Source organism: Calliphora vicina, chromosome 2 (assembly GCF_958450345.1).
Source record: "Calliphora vicina chromosome 2, idCalVici1.1, whole genome shotgun sequence".
NCBI lineage: Eukaryota > Metazoa > Arthropoda > Insecta > Diptera > Calliphoridae > Calliphora > Calliphora vicina.
Window position 1 is genome coordinate 101,573,288 of NC_088781.1, and position 22,354 is coordinate 101,595,641.

The 22,354-nt window shown below is 30.7% G+C and overlaps 1 protein-coding gene and 26 non-coding genes across 27 annotated transcripts; 1 reads left to right on the forward strand and 26 right to left on the reverse strand.

Annotated features, from left to right (window-relative positions):
* The first annotated feature begins 3,415 nt into the window (after positions 1–3,415).
* On the forward strand, positions 3,416–4,643 carry LOC135952520 (uncharacterized). Its single transcript, XM_065502520.1, has one exon. The coding sequence runs from the start codon at positions 3,622–3,624 to the stop codon at positions 4,618–4,620; it is 999 nt and encodes a 332-aa protein (XP_065358592.1). The 5' UTR covers positions 3,416–3,621; the 3' UTR covers positions 4,621–4,643.
* A 4,885-nt stretch (positions 4,644–9,528) lies between these two features.
* LOC135952687 (5S ribosomal RNA) lies at positions 9,529–9,647 on the reverse strand. The gene has a single exon (XR_010576056.1). It is a non-coding gene; the product is annotated as a 5S ribosomal RNA (ribosomal RNA).
* An 871-nt stretch (positions 9,648–10,518) lies between these two features.
* Positions 10,519–10,637, reverse strand: LOC135952792 (5S ribosomal RNA). The gene has a single exon (XR_010576152.1). It is a non-coding gene; the product is annotated as a 5S ribosomal RNA (ribosomal RNA).
* Positions 10,638–11,001: 364 nt separating this feature from the next.
* Positions 11,002–11,120, reverse strand: LOC135952803 (5S ribosomal RNA). The gene has a single exon (XR_010576163.1). It is a non-coding gene; the product is annotated as a 5S ribosomal RNA (ribosomal RNA).
* A 364-nt stretch (positions 11,121–11,484) lies between these two features.
* On the reverse strand, positions 11,485–11,603 carry LOC135952814 (5S ribosomal RNA). Its single transcript, XR_010576174.1, has one exon. It is a non-coding gene; the product is annotated as a 5S ribosomal RNA (ribosomal RNA).
* A 363-nt stretch (positions 11,604–11,966) lies between these two features.
* On the reverse strand, positions 11,967–12,085 carry LOC135952825 (5S ribosomal RNA). Its single transcript, XR_010576185.1, has one exon. It is a non-coding gene; the product is annotated as a 5S ribosomal RNA (ribosomal RNA).
* Positions 12,086–12,448: 363 nt separating this feature from the next.
* Positions 12,449–12,567, reverse strand: LOC135952693 (5S ribosomal RNA). The gene has a single exon (XR_010576062.1). It is a non-coding gene; the product is annotated as a 5S ribosomal RNA (ribosomal RNA).
* A 363-nt stretch (positions 12,568–12,930) lies between these two features.
* LOC135952705 (5S ribosomal RNA) lies at positions 12,931–13,049 on the reverse strand. The gene has a single exon (XR_010576073.1). It is a non-coding gene; the product is annotated as a 5S ribosomal RNA (ribosomal RNA).
* A 363-nt stretch (positions 13,050–13,412) lies between these two features.
* Positions 13,413–13,531, reverse strand: LOC135952717 (5S ribosomal RNA). Its single transcript, XR_010576084.1, has one exon. It is a non-coding gene; the product is annotated as a 5S ribosomal RNA (ribosomal RNA).
* A 363-nt stretch (positions 13,532–13,894) lies between these two features.
* On the reverse strand, positions 13,895–14,013 carry LOC135952728 (5S ribosomal RNA). Its single transcript, XR_010576095.1, has one exon. It is a non-coding gene; the product is annotated as a 5S ribosomal RNA (ribosomal RNA).
* A 363-nt stretch (positions 14,014–14,376) lies between these two features.
* Positions 14,377–14,495, reverse strand: LOC135952741 (5S ribosomal RNA). The gene has a single exon (XR_010576106.1). It is a non-coding gene; the product is annotated as a 5S ribosomal RNA (ribosomal RNA).
* A 363-nt stretch (positions 14,496–14,858) lies between these two features.
* On the reverse strand, positions 14,859–14,977 carry LOC135952753 (5S ribosomal RNA). Its single transcript, XR_010576117.1, has one exon. It is a non-coding gene; the product is annotated as a 5S ribosomal RNA (ribosomal RNA).
* Positions 14,978–15,340: 363 nt separating this feature from the next.
* On the reverse strand, positions 15,341–15,459 carry LOC135952764 (5S ribosomal RNA). The gene has a single exon (XR_010576127.1). It is a non-coding gene; the product is annotated as a 5S ribosomal RNA (ribosomal RNA).
* Positions 15,460–15,822: 363 nt separating this feature from the next.
* LOC135952776 (5S ribosomal RNA) lies at positions 15,823–15,941 on the reverse strand. Its single transcript, XR_010576137.1, has one exon. It is a non-coding gene; the product is annotated as a 5S ribosomal RNA (ribosomal RNA).
* Positions 15,942–16,304: 363 nt separating this feature from the next.
* Positions 16,305–16,423, reverse strand: LOC135952788 (5S ribosomal RNA). Its single transcript, XR_010576148.1, has one exon. It is a non-coding gene; the product is annotated as a 5S ribosomal RNA (ribosomal RNA).
* A 363-nt stretch (positions 16,424–16,786) lies between these two features.
* On the reverse strand, positions 16,787–16,905 carry LOC135952791 (5S ribosomal RNA). The gene has a single exon (XR_010576151.1). It is a non-coding gene; the product is annotated as a 5S ribosomal RNA (ribosomal RNA).
* Positions 16,906–17,268: 363 nt separating this feature from the next.
* LOC135952793 (5S ribosomal RNA) lies at positions 17,269–17,387 on the reverse strand. Its single transcript, XR_010576153.1, has one exon. It is a non-coding gene; the product is annotated as a 5S ribosomal RNA (ribosomal RNA).
* A 363-nt stretch (positions 17,388–17,750) lies between these two features.
* On the reverse strand, positions 17,751–17,869 carry LOC135952794 (5S ribosomal RNA). Its single transcript, XR_010576154.1, has one exon. It is a non-coding gene; the product is annotated as a 5S ribosomal RNA (ribosomal RNA).
* A 363-nt stretch (positions 17,870–18,232) lies between these two features.
* Positions 18,233–18,351, reverse strand: LOC135952795 (5S ribosomal RNA). The gene has a single exon (XR_010576155.1). It is a non-coding gene; the product is annotated as a 5S ribosomal RNA (ribosomal RNA).
* A 363-nt stretch (positions 18,352–18,714) lies between these two features.
* On the reverse strand, positions 18,715–18,833 carry LOC135952796 (5S ribosomal RNA). The gene has a single exon (XR_010576156.1). It is a non-coding gene; the product is annotated as a 5S ribosomal RNA (ribosomal RNA).
* A 364-nt stretch (positions 18,834–19,197) lies between these two features.
* Positions 19,198–19,316, reverse strand: LOC135952797 (5S ribosomal RNA). The gene has a single exon (XR_010576157.1). It is a non-coding gene; the product is annotated as a 5S ribosomal RNA (ribosomal RNA).
* A 364-nt stretch (positions 19,317–19,680) lies between these two features.
* Positions 19,681–19,799, reverse strand: LOC135952798 (5S ribosomal RNA). Its single transcript, XR_010576158.1, has one exon. It is a non-coding gene; the product is annotated as a 5S ribosomal RNA (ribosomal RNA).
* A 364-nt stretch (positions 19,800–20,163) lies between these two features.
* On the reverse strand, positions 20,164–20,282 carry LOC135952799 (5S ribosomal RNA). Its single transcript, XR_010576159.1, has one exon. It is a non-coding gene; the product is annotated as a 5S ribosomal RNA (ribosomal RNA).
* A 364-nt stretch (positions 20,283–20,646) lies between these two features.
* Positions 20,647–20,765, reverse strand: LOC135952800 (5S ribosomal RNA). The gene has a single exon (XR_010576160.1). It is a non-coding gene; the product is annotated as a 5S ribosomal RNA (ribosomal RNA).
* Positions 20,766–21,129: 364 nt separating this feature from the next.
* On the reverse strand, positions 21,130–21,248 carry LOC135952801 (5S ribosomal RNA). Its single transcript, XR_010576161.1, has one exon. It is a non-coding gene; the product is annotated as a 5S ribosomal RNA (ribosomal RNA).
* Positions 21,249–21,612: 364 nt separating this feature from the next.
* On the reverse strand, positions 21,613–21,731 carry LOC135952802 (5S ribosomal RNA). Its single transcript, XR_010576162.1, has one exon. It is a non-coding gene; the product is annotated as a 5S ribosomal RNA (ribosomal RNA).
* A 364-nt stretch (positions 21,732–22,095) lies between these two features.
* Positions 22,096–22,214, reverse strand: LOC135952804 (5S ribosomal RNA). Its single transcript, XR_010576164.1, has one exon. It is a non-coding gene; the product is annotated as a 5S ribosomal RNA (ribosomal RNA).
* Positions 22,215–22,354: the final 140 nt, after the last annotated feature.

Consider the following 22,354-nt stretch of genomic DNA (forward strand, 5'->3'; position numbering starts at 1 on the left):
CAAATAGGTCTGTGGATAATTCTCTTTTATTGAGCTCACCATTTAATATGGATCTGGCAGATCCAAATTTTACAGAAAGTGGACCTATAGATATATTAATCGGTGGTGATTTTTACCCGAAAGTTATGTTAGGACGGTCAAAACATAATGTGTATGGAAATTTGATGGCCCAGGAGAGTGTATTTGGTTGGATTTTGACAGGACCTATTGAAGATAGGCATCCTAGGTCATTTACAACAGTAGTTTCATGCTATACAGAAGTGAATTTAGATAAACAGTTAGAAAACTTTTGGAAGTTAGAGGAGCCTCCAAAAATATCAAAATTTACTCCTGAAGATGATTATTGCGAGGAATTTTTTAAGAAGACCACAAAAAGGAATAGTGAAGGGCGCTTCATCGTATCGTTACCCTTCAAACCTCAATATTTGGTGGATAATAATTTAGGATCATCTCGAGAAAAGGCTAAACGACAATTTTTAAGAAATGAAATATCACTTCAGAAGAATCCTGAGTTAAAAGCCATCTATGATGGGACATTGTCTGAGTATGAGGAACTAGGTCATATGAATCAAGTGGATAGTAACTATTCAGATGAATCAAATACATATTATTTACCTCACCACGCTGTATTTAAGCCCGAAAGTACTTCCACTAAAGTTAGGGTGGTGTTCAATGCTTCGAGTAGGACATCTACAGGATTAAGTTTAAATGATATATTGTATACAGGTCCAGTTTTGCAAAATGATCTAATGTTACTGATTATAAGATGGAGATTTTATAGGTTTGTTTTTAATGGAGACATAGAAAAAATGTACAGACAGATTTTGCTTGATCCTGAACATGCCAATTTCCAAAGGATTGTATTTCGTCGGAATCCTCAGGACGATTTAAAGGATTACGAGCTAAAGACTGTAACTTTTGGGATAAATTGTGCCCCTTTTTTAGCGATAAGAACTTTACATCAACTTGCAGATGATGTTGAGGAAAAATGGCCTTTAGCATCTAAAATTTTACGTGACATGATGTACGTCGATGATGCTCTAGTTGGAGCCCATGATGTAATCATGGCTATAAAAGCTCGTGATCAAATAATCGCAGCTTTATTATCTGCAGGTTTTTCAATGCGAAAATGGACATCCAATAATGAGAAAATTTTAGAAGGGTTACCATCAGATCATTTATTGCATGAAAAATTTTTAGAAATCGATGATACAAGTACCACAAAGACTTTAGGCGTTAGATGGAATGCCAAAACTGACCATTTTTATTTCTCTACATTACCTATAGCACTAAAAGATAGTTATACGAAGCGGGAGGTTCTTTCCACAATTGCAAGACTATTTGATCCCGCGGGTTGGTTAGGTCCGATAGTGGTTATAGCAAAAATTTTGATGCAGCAAATATGGAGTGATAAAACGGATTGGGATGAGGTCTTATCTGAGTGTAGTGGAACTAAATGGCGTCAATTTCTCTTAGATTATGTTCATATCGATGACATAAGGATTCCAAGATGGGTTGGTTTTAAACCATCGGTGAATTTGGAATTTCATGGATTTTCAGATGCCTCAGAGAAAGCATATGGTGCTTGTGTATATGCTCGTATTCAAGACGAAAATGGTATAATACAAAGTCATTTGGTTTTGGCAAAATCAAAAGTTGCTCCACTTAAAACCGTTTCTTTACCTAGGCTAGAACTTTGTGGTGCTTTATTATTAGCAGAGTTATTAAAAGCTATAGGCAAAGATTTAAAATTTGATGGTACTAATACCAAATTCTACACATGGACTGATTCCATGATCGTATTAGCGTGGCTGCAGAAACCTCCAAGTTCATGGACAACTTTTGTAGCAAATCGAGTTGCTAAAATTACAGAGTATACTAGTAAAGAATGCTGGAGACATGTAGCTTCATGTGATAACCCAGCAGACTTGTTAAGTAGAGGAGTTTGCCCACAAGAATTAGTAAATAATCGGATTTGGTGGCATGGTCCTAGTTTTCTGTGCTCCAATTCATCCCAATGGAATATACAAATTGGTACCAATTTTGAGACTAGAGAGGAACAGAAGAATCATAAAGTATTTTTTACGTATTCTAAATCTTATTACGATTTAATCGAAAAATTTTCTTCGTTTACGAAAGCCCTTCGAATTATGGCTCTAGTAATGAGAGCAATACAAAGAATGCGTGGATTTAGTCATTCTAATTTTTCCTCTGAAGAATTAACAGCTGATGAATTGAATACTGCAAAAATTAAATTAATTATTATGGCTCAAAAGGTAGCATTTGGTGACGAGTATCATAAATTAGAAAACAAAGAATCAGTTAAATGCGGCAATATATTAAATTTAAATCCCTTTTTAGACGAAAAGGGCATCATGCGCGTAGGAGGCCGTTTGGCAAATGCTCTGGAATTGAGCTATAATGAAAAATTTCCAATTTTATTGCCATCAAACTGTCGGTTTTCAGTACTACTCGTTGATTTTATTCACAAAGTCACATTACATGGAGGAAATCAGCTAATGTTAAGAGTTCTGCGGACTCAATTCTACATTGTGCGTGCAAGAAATTTAATTAAAACAATAATAAGCAGGTGTAGAATGTGTGCGTTGTATAGAAAAAAGGTTCAGAGTCAGATTATGGCGGCGCTTCCCACGAATCGCACTATAATTTCTAGACCATTTACATCGACAGGGGTAGATTTCGCAGGACCATTTGATATCCGAAACTTTACTGGTCGAGCTTGTCTCATTACAAAGGGTTATGTGTGCTTATTTGTGTGCTTTGCTACGAAAGCTATTCATTTAGAAGCTGTTAGTAATTTATCGACACCAGCATTTCTGGCAGCTTTTTCACGATTTGTCGCTCGCCGTGGTTGTCCAAGAGATATGTACTCTGATAATGGTACTAATTTCGTCGGAGCATCAAAAGTTTTAAAAATTGAATTTCGTGAATTTTTACGAAACGCAAGTTCAGAATTAAATACGCATTATGGACTACAAGGAGTTAATTGGAAATTTAATCCTGCAAGTGCCCCTCATATGGGAGGCCTTTGGGAGGCAGGAGTAAAAAGTTTTAAGTACCATTTTAGAAGAATCGCTGGTAACATAAAGTATACTTTTGAAGAATTTTCAACTTTATTGGACGCATTGAATCTTGTCTCAATTCAAGACCATTGTGTCCTCTCATAGACGATGTGGAGTGTCTGGATATTTTGACACCAGGTCATTTTTTGATCGGGGCTCCTCTCTTAGCTCCACCTGAACCAGAGATTACAGAATCTCCAATTTCGATAACTAATCGATGGCAAAGAGTTAGAGCACTAAACCAACGTTTATGTAGCAGGTGGAAAGACGAATATTTAAAGGATCATCAAAAGCGCAACAAATGGAAATTTATGGAAAAAAATTTGGAAGTTGGTGACATGGTTGTAATTCGTGAAGATAATTTACCACCGAATGAATGGCGTTTAGGTCGCGTACATAAACTTCATATAGGTAAAGATGGTCATACTAGAGTTGTTGAATTAAAAACAGTTCGTGGAATAATTACGAGGCCAGTGGTAAAGCTTGTAGCTCTACCGACTTATTAATTTTCTATATATTAGTATATTTTTTCAGTATCATGGTACCCCGCAAGAAGTACACTGAAGGTAATCGTACCACCCCTAAAATGGTTTGTAGAGTTTGCCTGAAGGATCATCCCTTACGTTTCTGTAAAAAAATTTTGAAGGAAGACTATAAGGAACGTATGCGTCTTGTCTCCTTTTATAAATATTGTGCTGGGTGCTTGAGCCACGACCATACATGGCGCACATGCGAAAGCACTGGGAAGTGCAAACATTGTGGTGACATGCATAATACTTTGTTGCATAAACCTAACTCCCGACCTCGTCCGTCGGGCCAGAACGATGGCAAACGTGTTAAACGTTTACGGCAGGAATCTAAAGCAAAGGGACCTAGTTCGTCCCGAATCTCTGCCAAGGGACCTAGTTCGTCCCGAGTTACTTCCAATAGACCTAGTTCGTCTAAAGGCAATGGGAAGGAGAGACCTAGTACGTCTCGAGCTCTGGTTCCGGCTACATCGAGAAGAGTCCCAAACGACTCGAATGAAGAACCAAGTACATCAAGAAATTTACCATCATACCAAATTAATGGCAATATAATTTTGAAGCCGACCGCGATAATCAAAATAATTACCAAGAACAGATACATTTTAGAACGGGCCTTAATCGATCCAACTGCTGAATGTTCTGTTATATCGCACGAAGTTGTTAGGCGCTTAGATGCTAAAACCATAAGAATTGGCAAATCAGAAAGATGTCTTAAAAAGATTCGAGGAAATTATGGAATCAACACCACAATTGAAACATATGCTCAAGTTCTTCATAATTACAGCACGGTGACTCCAAAGGAGTCTATTCAAGAAAATATTCGTGACGAATTTCCTGGGCTACAACTAGCAGATCCTCAATTTCATGTTTCGGCAAAGGCGCATATTACTTTAGGAGGTGACGTTTTCCCCAGGATAATTCGAAATGGTGTCGCAGGTGGATCTTTTGGCAAACCATTGGCGCAATTTTCCATATTTGGATATATTATCTCTGGATTATGTTCAAAATGATGAGTATATGGGAGTAAAACTCTTACCATGATACATATAATAATTTTGTAATATTTAATTTGTTTATTTAAAATAGAAATGAATTTGAAAAATATGAATTACTTGAATTCGCTTTTTCTCTCTTCTCCTTAGTTTTATTATTTTTTTTTTGATTATAGAGTGTTTCTGGGTTGCAGTATTGCAAGGCCGCCGGGATGTTCAATTTTGAATTAAATGGTATGGCGATTTCCATCCTTGGCATTGTTTAGTGAAGACTGTTTTACCCCAGGCTTAAAATATAATGACATCTGGAGGCGCCACAGTCATCAAGTATTTTGTTTTAAGTTAGATTTAGTACTTATTCGTAAGATGGAGTTTATTTGTATATTCGTTTTTCTATGAACCATTCGTTGTTTAGACATTGGAATAGATAGTCACATAATTTTGCAATATTTGAAATAAAAAAACCCATTTTGAAATTTGGAATTTTATTGAAATAAAATCAATTGTATATTTTATTTGAAAATTTTATACAAAAAAAAAACATAAACAAGAAGTGTTTTTGTTTTTTTTTTCTATTATTGGCCAGCTGTTTATAATCACAAAACAAATTGGATTAAGTTCACGGAAACCAGCGCTAGTTGAACAGAAATGTTTAAATGCAAGTTTTCTCCTGAATTGTATTATTTGTTTTTATTATATAAGAGAGATTTTTACATTCTTCTATACTTTGTATGATAGAAAGTATTTTGAAATTTTGGTCCATTATATGTATTTAATATTAATACTGTATATATTAATACTATCCACATCATTAACATTTTGAATGTCTCCTTTTTAATTTTTTTTCGACATTTATATATTTATCGTAAGAAATGTTGTTTTATGGAAATTGTCATAATTCGTAAGAAAACTATGATTTAATTTATATTTATGTATTTTTTATATAATAAACTATGTTTATTTCGTGCAATGAAATAATTTTTGTTTTGTTTTTTTATATCATTATTTAAAATTAATGCAATTTTATCTTATTTATATAACATTATGTTATATAAAATCATATCGCGTATAAACAATACAAAATTGCATTAAATAATATAAAGACGCTTTTTAAAAAATTCCAACTGGGATATTAAAACCTTTTAAAAATTAACGAATATTCGTAGAATTGAATAAAAGGCAATAATTAAAATGAAGAATTAATCTTCATTTTGAATATTAATTTTTGTTAATTTAACTATGTTTTTTATTTAATTTAACAAAATTTTATTCAAATTAACACAATGAAAAATAACAAACACATTTATTCAAATTGACGATGTTTCTTCAATTTGACTATTTTAATAAAATTTGCAATTTTACTAAAAAATGTGTGTTAAATAGACGAACATTTTTGTTAGTTGTATAATAACCTTCTTTTCTTCAATTCCACACCCCATTTTCGTTATTTACCTACCACTTTTGGTTCTGTGTTGTTCACTAAGCTAACGAAATGATTAATAAAATTAAATTTTAAGAACAAAATACACTAATGAAGTCAAATTTATTGAAAGAAGGTATGTACATCAAATTCAAATTAACGTTTGGTAAAATCATCCCTAACTTTATAATGAATCATTAGTAAGATTTAGCTTAACTTCTAGAATTATGCGGAATATAATTTTAATTTTTAATAGTTTCATTATGAGTAATTTATTCTGAAAAAGTTTTTAAGTAAACTCATCATCCTCTACTATTTAGAATCATTGTAATTCTTAAAAAGTTTTATATAAATCAGCAGTTTAGTTTTCAAATCAAACCAAATGTTTGATATAATGTGTACACTAGAGTGCTCCAAGATTGTATGGACGAAAAAAACTTTCTAGGTACAGGCCGTCCCCCCCTCTAGAATTGTTCTATGTATTGTAGAAACACGTTGTGTAAAATATTAGGATGATAGGATAACGTTAACTGGTGGCGCAACGACGCTGAAGTTTTGAGGTGCATTTACAAGGGGAAAATATGCAATTTTTTCAGTTTTTGTAAAAATTTTGCCATTAAATAATGACTTTTACAATTTAATTTAAAAGAATCGAAATGTGTACGTAATTGTCGTTATAATAAGATATAAAAGACAAATATTGGTGAAAAAATGTTAAAGTTATTAAAAAATCGCCAGGCCATTAACGTGTCTCAGGCCACTAGAACAAGAAATTTATGAACAAAATTAACATATTTTGAGAAATATTAAAATAAAAGCTCATTTTTACTTAAAATATATCCATATTTACTTGTATATGAGTTTTTGTCCTCGTAGGATACCGTTAACCTATTCGCAGGTATGACCAAAAAAATTAAATTTTTTTAACGGCAGTTTCAAAACTCCAATTTCAAATTTTTAAAAATTTTGTTAAACAAATTTCAGAATTTTTTGATCATCATATGGGGATTTATTGACAACATAATAGGGAATAAAAATGTGAAAAAAGTATGTCAATGCCTCCTATAGTTTTTCCGTACCTGCGATATACATTTTGCGATTTTCGAGAAAAACTAATTTTTTGGCCATATTTTGGGGAATGACCAGAATTTCCTTACTGTAATGATTTTTAAGTAAAAGCTATTCAGAATAATATAGTCCAGGTAATTTTAAATATAGTATGAAAGTTTTACTAAAATCGGAAAACTTTAACCCTTAAATCGTGAAGGTCAAAAGTCAATTTATTCAATATTTGGAATTTCTCATGGAAAGATAGCGAAATATTATATATTTTTGGGCCGATTTTGATGAAACTTAAGAAAAATATGAAATAAAGTCTAGTATTCACAATAACAGTACAAAAATGGAAATTAACCCGTAAGAGTACTTGGGGTCAAAATGAATGTGTTTTTCGTGATTTTAAAAGTTGAGGGTCATTTGGACCCCAAGTGCTATTAAGGGTTAATTTCCATTTTTGTACTGTTATTGTGAATACTAGACTTCATTTTATATTTTTCTTCAGTTTCATCAAAATCGGCCCAAAAATATATAACATTACGCTATCTTTCCATGAGAAATTCCAAATATTGAAAAAATTGACCTTTGACCTTCACGATTTAAGGGTTAAAGTTTTCCGATTTTAGTAAAACTTTCAGACTATATTTAAAATTACCTGGACTATATTATTCTGAACAGCTTTTACTTAAAAATCATTACAGTAAGGAAATTCTGGTCATTCCCCAAAATATTGCCAAAAAATTAGTTTTTCTCGAAAATCGCAAAATGTATATCGCAGGTACGGAAAAACTATAGGAGGTATTGACATACTTTTTTCACATTTTTATTCCCTATTATGTTGTCAATAAATCCCCATGTGATGATCAAAAAATTCTAAAATTTGTTTAACAAAATTTTTAAAATTTTGAAATTGGAGTTTTGAAACTGCCGTTAAAAAAATTTAATTTTTTTGGTCATACCTGCAAATAGGTTCACGGTATCCTACGAGGACAAAAACTCATATACAAGTAAATATGGATATATTTTAAGTAAAAATAAGCTTTTATTTTAATATTTCTCAAAATATGTTAATTTTGTTCATAAATTTCTTGTTCTAGTGGCCTGAGACACGTTAATGGCCTGGCGATTTTTTAATAACTTTAACATTTTTTCACCAATATTTGTCTTTTATATCTTATTATAACGACAATTACGTACACATTTCGATTCTTTTAAATTAAATTGTAAAAGTCATTATTTAATGGCAAAATTTTTACAAAAACTGAAAAAATTGCATATTTTTCCCTTGTAAATGCACCTCAAAACTTCAGCGTCGTTGCGCCACCAGTTAACGTTATCCTATCATCCTAATATTTTACACAATGTGTTTCTACAATACATAGAACAATTCTAGAGGGGGGGACGGTCAAAATTCGCAATTTTATTTTTTTGGAGCACTCTAGTGTACACAATGTATATAAAAATGCACCAAAACATGAGAATTATTGATTTTAGTCACAAATTTTAAATACATACCGGTTAACCGACATTTTAAATTAACCGGTTCCGGAAAAACTGGGTTTTCGGTTAACCGGATGGATATTGATGGATATTAAACACATTCACAAGGCTACATTTTTGGAAATAGCTAAAATAAAAAATTCTGAAACGCAAAAATTAATAAATACATACAAGTTTTGTGAGAGTGTTACGACAAAATATTCCAGTTGTTGTCGATTCATGTGTGCCGTCTACAAGTAGTTCATGTAATGTACATTGTACATACTAGCCCATAATCAAAGTCAAACACTAAAGTCGGTTCTTTTTAAAAACATCTTTAAAATAAAAACCCGCTTTTTATTAATTTGCAACCACAGTCAAAATTAAAGTATGTTTTAAATTGAACCGACTTTAACTGGGTGCCGACTTTGGCTTATGTGGGAGGTGAACCGCCTACCTGCTCCGATTTTTTCCAAAAATTTGATTTTTCTTAACTAAGGTATTTTATATTGGCATACCAAATTTCAAATCTCTACGACAACTCCTTCTATTTTTGTCCCATTGTTATATGGGGACAAAACACTGTGCCGCGTGTTGTTGGCATCCCAACAAAATAAAACTTTTTGTATTTTTTTATATATAAAAATCATCTAAATAATAGTAGTTAATTGAAAAAAATCCTTAATTTTAAAAAAATTTTAAATAAAATAGAGAAAATAGCTAACGTAGCTGTAAAAAAATATAAAAACAAAGAAAAATTGATTTTTCTTGTGTTTGTGCTTTTGCATGTTTGCATGTTATTGTAGTACGAGTAGTTTGCAGTGTAATTTTAAGATTTTTTTTTATTTCTCTATTTTATTTACAATTATTTTAAAATTAAGGATTTTTTTCAATTAATTACTAATATTTAGATGATTTTAAAAAATTTAGATGATTTTTTAAAAAATACAAAAAGTTTTGTTTTGTTGGGATGCCAACAACACGCGGTGTTCCCAAGCGGTCCCCCATCTAAGTACTAACCGCGCCCGACGCTGCTTAATTTCGGTGATCGGACGAGAACCGATGTATTCAGCGTGGTATGGTCGTTGGCGAAAGAATACCAACTAATAATAGGGGGGTCAGACGGCATGTATTGCTTGTGTATTGGGACATGTATTCGATACATATGGAATTCCATGTGTATGTCAAAATTCACGTTATACATACGATTCATAATTTCCACGTTCAAACGTACATATGTAATTGCATGTGACATAACCTCTATTAGTTTATATGTTTGTTGTTTTTAACAATATATTTATTTAAAACATTTTTAAATCACAATATATATATTTAATGCAATGAAATTTATTTTGTTATGATTTTTCTTTACTCTTTTTTGTTTTGTTTTTTTTATTTTGCACTCACACAGTGTTGTATTTCAAAATACAACTCTGTTATACACACGAAAATAGAACATGCTCTAATTGCCAAAAATGTCACGAGTAATACACATGTATTTTACATACACAAAGTTTCATATGGATCACACGGCATGTATATGTTTACATATGGAAAAATGTCCCAATACATGGCACAAAACACAAGCAATACATGCCGTCTGACCCCCCTTTAAGTAACAACTTATAATATTTATAAACAGACAGAAACATAACAAAAAGTTTTGTTTGTCATATTACAAGTGCGTTTTGTCATGTTAAACTTAAACATTTATACATGTAGCTGTAAAAAAATATAAAAACAAAGAAAAAATTGATTTTTCTTGTGTTTGTGCTTTTGCATGTTTGCATGTTATTGTAGTACGAGTAGTTTGCAGTGTAATTTTAAGATTTTTTTTTTTATTTCTCTATTTTATTTACAATTTTTTAAAATTAAGGACTTTTTTCAATTAATTACTATTATTTAGATGATTTTTATATATAAAAAATAAAAAAAATACAAAAAGTTTTGTTTTGTTGGGATGCCAACAACACGCGGTGTTCCCAAGCGGTCCCCCATCTAAGTACTAACCGCGCCCGACGCTGCTTAATTTCGGTGATCGGACGAGAACCGATGTATTCAGCGTGGTATGGTCGTTGGCGAAAGAATACCAACTAAGTAACAACTTATAATATTTATAAACAGACAGAAACATAACAAAAAGTTTTGTTTGTCATATTACAAGTGCGTTTTGTCATGTTAAACTTAAACATTTATACATGTAGCTGTAAAAAAATATAAAAACAAAGAAAAAATTGATTTTTCTTGTGTTTGTGCTTTTGCATGTTTGCATGTTATTGTAGTACGAGTAGTTTGCAGTGTAATTTTAAGATTTTTTTTTTTATTTCTCTATTTTATTTACAATTTTTTAAAATTAAGGACTTTTTTCAATTAATTACTATTATTTAGATGATTTTTATATATAAAAAATAAAAAAAAAACCAAAAAGTTTTGTTTTGTTGGGATGCCAACAACACGCGGTGTTCCCAAGCGGTCCCCCATCTAAGTACTAACCGCGCCCGACGCTGCTTAATTTCGGTGATCGGACGAGAACCGATGTATTCAGCGTGGTATGGTCGTTGGCGAAAGAATACCAACTAAGTAACAACTTATAATATTTATAAACAGACAGAAACATAACAAAAAGTTTTGTTTGTCATATTACAAGTGCGTTTTGTCATGTTAAACTTAAACATTTATACATGTAGCTGTAAAAAAATATAAAAACAAAGAAAAAATTGATTTTTCTTGTGTTTGTGCTTTTGCATGTTTGCATGTTATTGTAGTACGAGTAGTTTGCAGTGTAATTTTAAGATTTTTTTTTTTTATTTCTCTATTTTATTTACAATTTTTTAAAATTAAGGACTTTTTTCAATTAATTACTATTATTTAGATGATTTTTATATATAAAAAATAAAAAAAATACAAAAAGTTTTGTTTTGTTGGGATGCCAACAACACGCGGTGTTCCCAAGCGGTCCCCCATCTAAGTACTAACCGCGCCCGACGCTGCTTAATTTCGGTGATCGGACGAGAACCGATGTATTCAGCGTGGTATGGTCGTTGGCGAAAGAATACCAACTAAGTAACAACTTATAATATTTATAAACAGACAGAAACATAACAAAAAGTTTTGTTTGTCATATTACAAGTGCGTTTTGTCATGTTAAACTTAAACATTTATACATGTAGCTGTAAAAAAATATAAAAACAAAGAAAAAATTGATTTTTCTTGTGTTTGTGCTTTTGCATGTTTGCATGTTATTGTAGTACGAGTAGTTTGCAGTGTAATTTTAAGATTTTTTTTTTTATTTCTCTATTTTATTTACAATTTTTTAAAATTAAGGACTTTTTTCAATTAATTACTATTATTTAGATGATTTTTATATATAAAAAATAAAAAAAATACAAAAAGTTTTGTTTTGTTGGGATGCCAACAACACGCGGTGTTCCCAAGCGGTCCCCCATCTAAGTACTAACCGCGCCCGACGCTGCTTAATTTCGGTGATCGGACGAGAACCGATGTATTCAGCGTGGTATGGTCGTTGGCGAAAGAATACCAACTAAGTAACAACTTATAATATTTATAAACAGACAGAAACATAACAAAAAGTTTTGTTTGTCATATTACAAGTGCGTTTTGTCATGTTAAACTTAAACATTTATACATGTAGCTGTAAAAAAATATAAAAACAAAGAAAAAATTGATTTTTCTTGTGTTTGTGCTTTTGCATGTTTGCATGTTATTGTAGTACGAGTAGTTTGCAGTGTAATTTTAAGATTTTTTTTTTTATTTCTCTATTTTATTTACAATTTTTTAAAATTAAGGACTTTTTTCAATTAATTACTATTATTTAGATGATTTTTATATATAAAAAATAAAAAAAATACAAAAAGTTTTGTTTTGTTGGGATGCCAACAACACGCGGTGTTCCCAAGCGGTCCCCCATCTAAGTACTAACCGCGCCCGACGCTGCTTAATTTCGGTGATCGGACGAGAACCGATGTATTCAGCGTGGTATGGTCGTTGGCGAAAGAATACCAACTAAGTAACAACTTATAATATTTATAAACAGACAGAAACATAACAAAAAGTTTTGTTTGTCATATTACAAGTGCGTTTTGTCATGTTAAACTTAAACATTTATACATGTAGCTGTAAAAAAATATAAAAACAAAGAAAAAATTGATTTTTCTTGTGTTTGTGCTTTTGCATGTTTGCATGTTATTGTAGTACGAGTAGTTTGCAGTGTAATTTTAAGATTTTTTTTTTTATTTCTCTATTTTATTTACAATTTTTTAAAATTAAGGACTTTTTTCAATTAATTACTATTATTTAGATGATTTTTATATATAAAAAATAAAAAAAATACAAAAAGTTTTGTTTTGTTGGGATGCCAACAACACGCGGTGTTCCCAAGCGGTCCCCCATCTAAGTACTAACCGCGCCCGACGCTGCTTAATTTCGGTGATCGGACGAGAACCGATGTATTCAGCGTGGTATGGTCGTTGGCGAAAGAATACCAACTAAGTAACAACTTATAATATTTATAAACAGACAGAAACATAACAAAAAGTTTTGTTTGTCATATTACAAGTGCGTTTTGTCATGTTAAACTTAAACATTTATACATGTAGCTGTAAAAAAATATAAAAACAAAGAAAAAATTGATTTTTCTTGTGTTTGTGCTTTTGCATGTTTGCATGTTATTGTAGTACGAGTAGTTTGCAGTGTAATTTTAAGATTTTTTTTTTTATTTCTCTATTTTATTTACAATTTTTTAAAATTAAGGACTTTTTTCAATTAATTACTATTATTTAGATGATTTTTATATATAAAAAATAAAAAAAATACAAAAAGTTTTGTTTTGTTGGGATGCCAACAACACGCGGTGTTCCCAAGCGGTCCCCCATCTAAGTACTAACCGCGCCCGACGCTGCTTAATTTCGGTGATCGGACGAGAACCGATGTATTCAGCGTGGTATGGTCGTTGGCGAAAGAATACCAACTAAGTAACAACTTATAATATTTATAAACAGACAGAAACATAACAAAAAGTTTTGTTTGTCATATTACAAGTGCGTTTTGTCATGTTAAACTTAAACATTTATACATGTAGCTGTAAAAAAATATAAAAACAAAGAAAAAATTGATTTTTCTTGTGTTTGTGCTTTTGCATGTTTGCATGTTATTGTAGTACGAGTAGTTTGCAGTGTAATTTTAAGATTTTTTTTTTTATTTCTCTATTTTATTTACAATTTTTTAAAATTAAGGACTTTTTTCAATTAATTACTATTATTTAGATGATTTTTATATATAAAAAATAAAAAAAATACAAAAAGTTTTGTTTTGTTGGGATGCCAACAACACGCGGTGTTCCCAAGCGGTCCCCCATCTAAGTACTAACCGCGCCCGACGCTGCTTAATTTCGGTGATCGGACGAGAACCGATGTATTCAGCGTGGTATGGTCGTTGGCGAAAGAATACCAACTAAGTAACAACTTATAATATTTATAAACAGACAGAAACATAACAAAAAGTTTTGTTTGTCATATTACAAGTGCGTTTTGTCATGTTAAACTTAAACATTTATACATGTAGCTGTAAAAAAATATAAAAACAAAGAAAAAATTGATTTTTCTTGTGTTTGTGCTTTTGCATGTTTGCATGTTATTGTAGTACGAGTAGTTTGCAGTGTAATTTTAAGATTTTTTTTTTTATTTCTCTATTTTATTTACAATTTTTTAAAATTAAGGACTTTTTTCAATTAATTACTATTATTTAGATGATTTTTATATATAAAAAATAAAAAAAATACAAAAAGTTTTGTTTTGTTGGGATGCCAACAACACGCGGTGTTCCCAAGCGGTCCCCCATCTAAGTACTAACCGCGCCCGACGCTGCTTAATTTCGGTGATCGGACGAGAACCGATGTATTCAGCGTGGTATGGTCGTTGGCGAAAGAATACCAACTAAGTAACAACTTATAATATTTATAAACAGACAGAAACATAACAAAAAGTTTTGTTTGTCATATTACAAGTGCGTTTTGTCATGTTAAACTTAAACATTTATACATGTAGCTGTAAAAAAATATAAAAACAAAGAAAAAATTGATTTTTCTTGTGTTTGTGCTTTTGCATGTTTGCATGTTATTGTAGTACGAGTAGTTTGCAGTGTAATTTTAAGATTTTTTTTTTTATTTCTCTATTTTATTTACAATTTTTTAAAATTAAGGACTTTTTTCAATTAATTACTATTATTTAGATGATTTTTATATATAAAAAATAAAAAAAATACAAAAAGTTTTGTTTTGTTGGGATGCCAACAACACGCGGTGTTCCCAAGCGGTCCCCCATCTAAGTACTAACCGCGCCCGACGCTGCTTAATTTCGGTGATCGGACGAGAACCGATGTATTCAGCGTGGTATGGTCGTTGGCGAAAGAATACCAACTAAGTAACAACTTATAATATTTATAAACAGACAGAAACATAACAAAAAGTTTTGTTTGTCATATTACAAGTGCGTTTTGTCATGTTAAACTTAAACATTTATACATGTAGCTGTAAAAAAATATAAAAACAAAGAAAAAATTGATTTTTCTTGTGTTTGTGCTTTTGCATGTTTGCATGTTATTGTAGTACGAGTAGTTTGCAGTGTAATTTTAAGATTTTTTTTTTTATTTCTCTATTTTATTTACAATTTTTTAAAATTAAGGACTTTTTTCAATTAATTACTATTATTTAGATGATTTTTATATATAAAAAATAAAAAAAATACAAAAAGTTTTGTTTTGTTGGGATGCCAACAACACGCGGTGTTCCCAAGCGGTCCCCCATCTAAGTACTAACCGCGCCCGACGCTGCTTAATTTCGGTGATCGGACGAGAACCGATGTATTCAGCGTGGTATGGTCGTTGGCGAAAGAATACCAACTAAGTAACAACTTATAATATTTATAAACAGACAGAAACATAACAAAAAGTTTTGTTTGTCATATTACAAGTGCGTTTTGTCATGTTAAACTTAAACATTTATACATGTAGCTGTAAAAAAATATAAAAACAAAGAAAAAATTGATTTTTCTTGTGTTTGTGCTTTTGCATGTTTGCATGTTATTGTAGTACGAGTAGTTTGCAGTGTAATTTTAAGATTTTTTTTTTTATTTCTCTATTTTATTTACAATTTTTTAAAATTAAGGACTTTTTTCAATTAATTACTATTATTTAGATGATTTTTATATATAAAAAATAAAAAAAATACAAAAAGTTTTGTTTTGTTGGGATGCCAACAACACGCGGTGTTCCCAAGCGGTCCCCCATCTAAGTACTAACCGCGCCCGACGCTGCTTAATTTCGGTGATCGGACGAGAACCGATGTATTCAGCGTGGTATGGTCGTTGGCGAAAGAATACCAACTAAGTAACAACTTATAATATTTATAAACAGACAGAAACATAACAAAAAGTTTTGTTTGTCATATTACAAGTGCGTTTTGTCATGTTAAACTTAAACATTTATACATGTAGCTGTAAAAAAATATAAAAACAAAGAAAAAATTGATTTTTCTTGTGTTTGTGCTTTTGCATGTTTGCATGTTATTGTAGTACGAGTAGTTTGCAGTGTAATTTTAAGATTTTTTTTTTTATTTCTCTATTTTATTTACAATTTTTTAAAATTAAGGACTTTTTTCAATTAATTACTATTATTTAGATGATTTTTATATATAAAAAATAAAAAAAATACAAAAAGTTTTGTTTTGTTGGGATGCCAACAACACGCGGTGTTCCCAAGCGGTCCCCCATCTAAGTACTAACCGCGCCCGACGCTGCTTAATTTCGGTGATCGGACGAGAACCGATGTATTCAGCGTGGTATGGTCGTTGGCGAAAGAATACCAACTAAGTAACAACTTATAATATTTATAAACAGACAGAAACATAACAAAAAGTTTTGTTTGTCATATTACAAGTGCGTTTTGTCATGTTAAACTTAAACATTTATACATGTAGCTGTAAAAAAATATAAAAACAAAGAAAAAATTGATTTTTCTTGTGTTTGTGCTTTTGCATGTTTGCATGTTATTGTAGTACGAGTAGTTTGCAGTGTAATTTTAAGATTTTTTTTTTTATTTCTCTATTTTATTTACAATTTTTTAAAATTAAGGACTTTTTTCAATTAATTACTATTATTTAGATGATTTTTATATATAAAAAATAAAAAAAATACAAAAAGTTTTGTTTTGTTGGGATGCCAACAACACGCGGTGTTCCCAAGCGGTCCCCCATCTAAGTACTAACCGCGCCCGACGCTGCTTAATTTCGGTGATCGGACGAGAACCGATGTATTCAGCGTGGTATGGTCGTTGGCGAAAGAATACCAACTAAGTAACAACTTATAATATTTATAAACAGACAGAAACATAACAAAAAGTTTTGTTTGTCATATTACAAGTGCGTTTTGTCATGTTAAACTTAAACATTTATACATGTAGCTGTAAAAAAATATAAAAACAAAGAAAAAATTGATTTTTCTTGTGTTTGTGCTTTTGCATGTTTGCATGTTATTGTAGTACGAGTAGTTTGCAGTGTAATTTTAAGATTTTTTTTTTTATTTCTCTATTTTATTTACAATTTTTTAAAATTAAGGACTTTTTTCAATTAATTACTATTATTTAGATGATTTTTATATATAAAAAATAAAAAAAATACAAAAAGTTTTGTTTTGTTGGGATGCCAACAACACGCGGTGTTCCCAAGCGGTCCCCCATCTAAGTACTAACCGCGCCCGACGCTGCTTAATTTCGGTGATCGGACGAGAACCGATGTATTCAGCGTGGTATGGTCGTTGGCGAAAGAATACCAACTAAGTAACAACTTATAATATTTATAAACAGACAGAAACATAACAAAAAGTTTTGTTTGTCATATTACAAGTGCGTTTTGTCATGTTAAACTTAAACATTTATACATGTAGCTGTAAAAAAATATAAAAACAAAGAAAAAATTGATTTTTCTTGTGTTTGTGCTTTTGCATGTTTGCATGTTATTGTAGTACGAGTAGTTTGCAGTGTAATTTTAAGATTTTTTTTTTTATTTCTCTATTTTATTTACAATTTTTTAAAATTAAGGACTTTTTTCAATTAATTACTATTATTTAGATGATTTTTATATATAAAAAATAAAAAAAATACAAAAAGTTTTGTTTTGTTGGGATGCCAACAACACGCGGTGTTCCCAAGCGGTCCCCCATCTAAGTACTAACCGCGCCCGACGCTGCTTAATTTCGGTGATCGGACGAGAACCGATGTATTCAGCGTGGTATGGTCGTTGGCGAAAGAATACCAACTAAGTAACAACTTATAATATTTATAAACAGACAGAAACATAACAAAAAGATTTGTTTGTCATATTACAAGTGCGTTTTGTCATGTTAAACTTAAACATTTATACATGTAGCTGTAAAAAAATATAAAAACAAAGAAAAAATTGATTTTTCTTGTGTTTGTGCTTTTGCATGTTTGCATGTTATTGTAGTACGAGTAGTTTGCAGTGTAATTTTAAGATTTTTTTTTTTATTTCTCTATTTTATTTACAATTTTTTAAAATTAAGGACTTTTTTCAATTAATTACTATTATTTAGATGATTTTTATATATAAAAAATAAAAAAAATACAAAAAGTTTTGTTTTGTTGGGATGCCAACAACACGCGGTGTTCCCAAGCGGTCCCCCATCTAAGTACTAACCGCGCCCGACGCTGCTTAATTTCGGTGATCGGACGAGAACCGATGTATTCAGCGTGGTATGGTCGTTGGCGAAAGAATACCAACTAAGTAACAACTTATAATATTTATAAACAGACAGAAACATAACAAAAAGTTTTGTTTGTCATATTACAAGTGCGTTTTGTCATGTTAAACTTAAACATTTATACATGTAGCTGTAAAAAAATATAAAAACAAAGAAAAAATTGATTTTTCTTGTGTTTGTGCTTTTGCATGTTTGCATGTTATTGTAGTACGAGTAGTTTGCAGTGTAATTTTAAGATTTTTTTTTTTATTTCTCTATTTTATTTACAATTTTTTAAAATTAAGGACTTTTTTCAATTAATTACTATTATTTAGATGATTTTTATATATAAAAAATAAAAAAAATACAAAAAGTTTTGTTTTGTTGGGATGCCAACAACACGCGGTGTTCCCAAGCGGTCCCCCATCTAAGTACTAACCGCGCCCGACGCTGCTTAATTTCGGTGATCGGACGAGAACCGATGTATTCAGCGTGGTATGGTCGTTGGCGAAAGAATACCAACTAAGTAACAACTTATAATATTTATAAACAGACAGAAACATAACAAAAAGTTTTGTTTGTCATATTACAAGTGCGTTTTGTCATGTTAAACTTAAACATTTATACATGTAGCTGTAAAAAAATATAAAAACAAAGAAAAAATTGATTTTTCTTGTGTTTGTGCTTTTGCATGTTTGCATGTTATTGTAGTACGAGTAGTTTGCAGTGTAATTTTAAGATTTTTTTTTTTATTTCTCTATTTTATTTACAATTTTTTTCAAATTAAGTATTTTTTTCAATTAATTACTATTATTTAGATAATTTTTATATATAAAAAATAAAAAAAAACCAAAAAGTTTTGTTTTGTTGGGATGCCAACAACACGCGGTGTTCCCAAGCGGTCCCCCATCTAAGTACTAACCGCGCCCGACGCTGCTTAATTTCGGTGATCGGACGAGAACCGATGTATTCAGCGTGGTATGGTCGTTGGCGAAAGAATACCAACTAAGTAACAACTTATAATATTTATAAACAGACAGAAACATAACAAAAAGTTTTGTTTGTCATATTACAAGTGCGTTTTGTCATGTTAAACTTAAACATTTATACATGTAGCTGTAAAAAAATATAAAAACAAAGAAAAAATTTATTTTTCTTGTGTTTGTGCTTTTGCATGTTTGCATGTTATTGTAGTACGAGTAGTTTGCAGTGTAATTTTAAGATTTTTTTTTTTATTTCTCTATTTTATTTACAATTTTTTTCAAATTAAGGATTTTTTTCAATTAATTACTATTATTTAGATAATTTTTATATATAAAAAATAAAAAAAAACCAAAAAGTTTTGTTTTGTTGGGATGCCAACAACACGCGGTGTTCCCAAGCGGTCCCCCATCTAAGTACTAACCGCGCCCGACGCTGCTTAATTTCGGTGATCGGACGAGAACCGATGTATTCAGCGTGGTATGGTCGTTGGCGAAAGAATACCAACTAAGTAACAACTTATAATATTTATAAACAGACAGAAACATAACAAAAAGTTTTGTTTGTCATATTACAAGTGCGTTTTGTCATGTTAAACTTAAACATTTATACATGTAGCTGTAAAAAAATATAAAAACAAAGAAAAAATTGATTTTTCTTGTGTTTGTGCTTTTGCATGTTTGCATGTTATTGTAGTACGAGTAGTTTGCAGTGTAATTTTAAGATTTTTTTTTTTATTTCTCTATTTTATTTACAATTTTTTTCAAATTAAGGATTTTTTTCAATTAATTACTATTATTTAGATAATTTTTATATATAAAAAATAAAAAAAAACCAAAAAGTTTTGTTTTGTTGGGATGCCAACAACACGCGGTGTTCCCAAGCGGTCCCCCATCTAAGTACTAACCGCGCCCGACGCTGCTTAATTTCGGTGATCGGACGAGAACCGATGTATTCAGCGTGGTATGGTCGTTGGCGAAAGAATACCAACTAAGTAACAACTTATAATATTTATAAACAGACAGAAACATAACAAAAAGTTTTGTTTGTCATATTACAAGTGCGTTTTGTCATGTTAAACTTAAACATTTATACATGTAGCTGTAAAAAAATATAAAAACAAAGAAAAAATTGATTTTTCTTGTGTTTGTGCTTTTGCATGTTTGCATGTTATTGTAGTACGAGTAGTTTGCAGTGTAATTTTAAGATTTTTTTTTTTATTTCTCTATTTTATTTACAATTTTTTTCAAATTAAGGATTTTTTTCAATTAATTACTATTATTTAGATAATTTTTATATATAAAAAATAAAAGAAAACCAAAAAGTTTTGTTTTGTTGGGATGCCAACAACACGCGGTGTTCCCAAGCGGTCCCCCATCTAAGTACTAACCGCGCCCGACGCTGCTTAATTTCGGTGATCGGACGAGAACCGATGTATTCAGCGTGGTATGGTCGTTGGCGAAAGAATACCAACTAAGTAACAACTTATAATATTTATAAACAGACAGAAACATAACAAAAAGTTTTGTTTGTCATATTACAAGTGCGTTTTGTCATGTTAAACTTAAACATTTATACATGTAGCTGTAAAAAAATATAAAAACAAAGAAAAAATTGATTTTTCTTGTGTTTGTGCTTTTGCATGTTTGCATGTTATTGTAGTACGAGTAGTTTGCAGTGTAATTTTAAGATTTTTTTTTTTATTTCTCTATTTTATTTACAATTTTTTTCAAATTAAGGATTTTTTTCAATTAATTACTATTATTTAGATAATTTTTATATAGAAAAAATAAAAAAAAACCAAAAAGTTTTGTTTTGTTGGGATGCCAACAACACGCGGTGTTCCCAAGCGGTCCCCCATCTAAGTACTAACCGCGCCCGACGCTGCTTAATTTCGGTGATCGGACGAGAACCGATGTATTCAGCGTGGTATGGTCGTTGGCGAAAGAATACCAACTAAGTAACAACTTATAATATTTATAAACAGACAGAAACATAACAAAAAGTTTTGTTTGTCATATTACAAGTGCGTTTTGTCATGTTAAACTTAAACATTTATACATGTAGCTGTAAAAAAATATAAAAACAAAGAAAAAATTGATTTTTCTTGTGTTTGTGCTTTTGCATGTTTGCATGTTATTGTAGTACGAGTAGTTTGCAGTGTAATTTTAAGATTTTTTTTTTTATTTCTCTATTTTATTTACAATTTTTTTCAAATTAAGGATTTTTTTCAATTAATTACTATTATTTAGATAATTTTTATATATAAAAAAAAAAAAAAAACCAAAAAGTTTTGTTTTGTTGGGATGCCAACAACACGCGGTGTTCCCAAGCGGTCCCCCATCTAAGTACTAACCGCGCCCGACGCTGCTTAATTTCGGTGATCGGACGAGAACCGATGTATTCAGCGTGGTATGGTCGTTGGCGAAAGAATACCAACTAAGTAACAACTTATAATATTTATAAACAGACAGAAACATAACAAAAAGTTTTGTTTGTCATATTACAAGTGCGTTTTGTCATGTTAAACTTAAACATTTATACATGTAGCTGTAAAAAAATATAAAAACAAAGAAAAAATTGATTTTTCTTGTGTTTGTGCTTTTGCATGTTTGCATGTTATTGTAGTACGAGTAGTTTGCAGTGTAATTTTAAGATTTTTTTTTTTATTTCTCTATTTTATTTACAATTTTTTTCAAATTAAGGATTTTTTTCAATTAATTACTATTATTTAGATAATTTTTATATATAAAAAAAAAAAAAAAACCAAAAAGTTTTGTTTTGTTGGGATGCCAACAACACGCGGTGTTCCCAAGCGGTCCCCCATCTAAGTACTAACCGCGCCCGACGCTGCTTAATTTCGGTGATCGGACGAGAACCGATGTATTCAGCGTGGTATGGTCGTTGGCGAAAGAATACCAACTAAGTAACAACTTATAATATTTATAAACAGACAGAAACATAACAAAAAGTTTTGTTTGTCATATTACAAGTGCGTTTTGTCATGTTAAACTTAAACATTTATACATGTAGCTGTAAAAAAATATAA

Bases quoted from the DNA above. Each gene is read 5' to 3' on its own strand.
- LOC135952520 (XM_065502520.1), top strand. From the start codon at position 3,622: ATGGTACCCCGCAAGAAGTACACTGAAGGTAATCGTACCACCCCTAAA.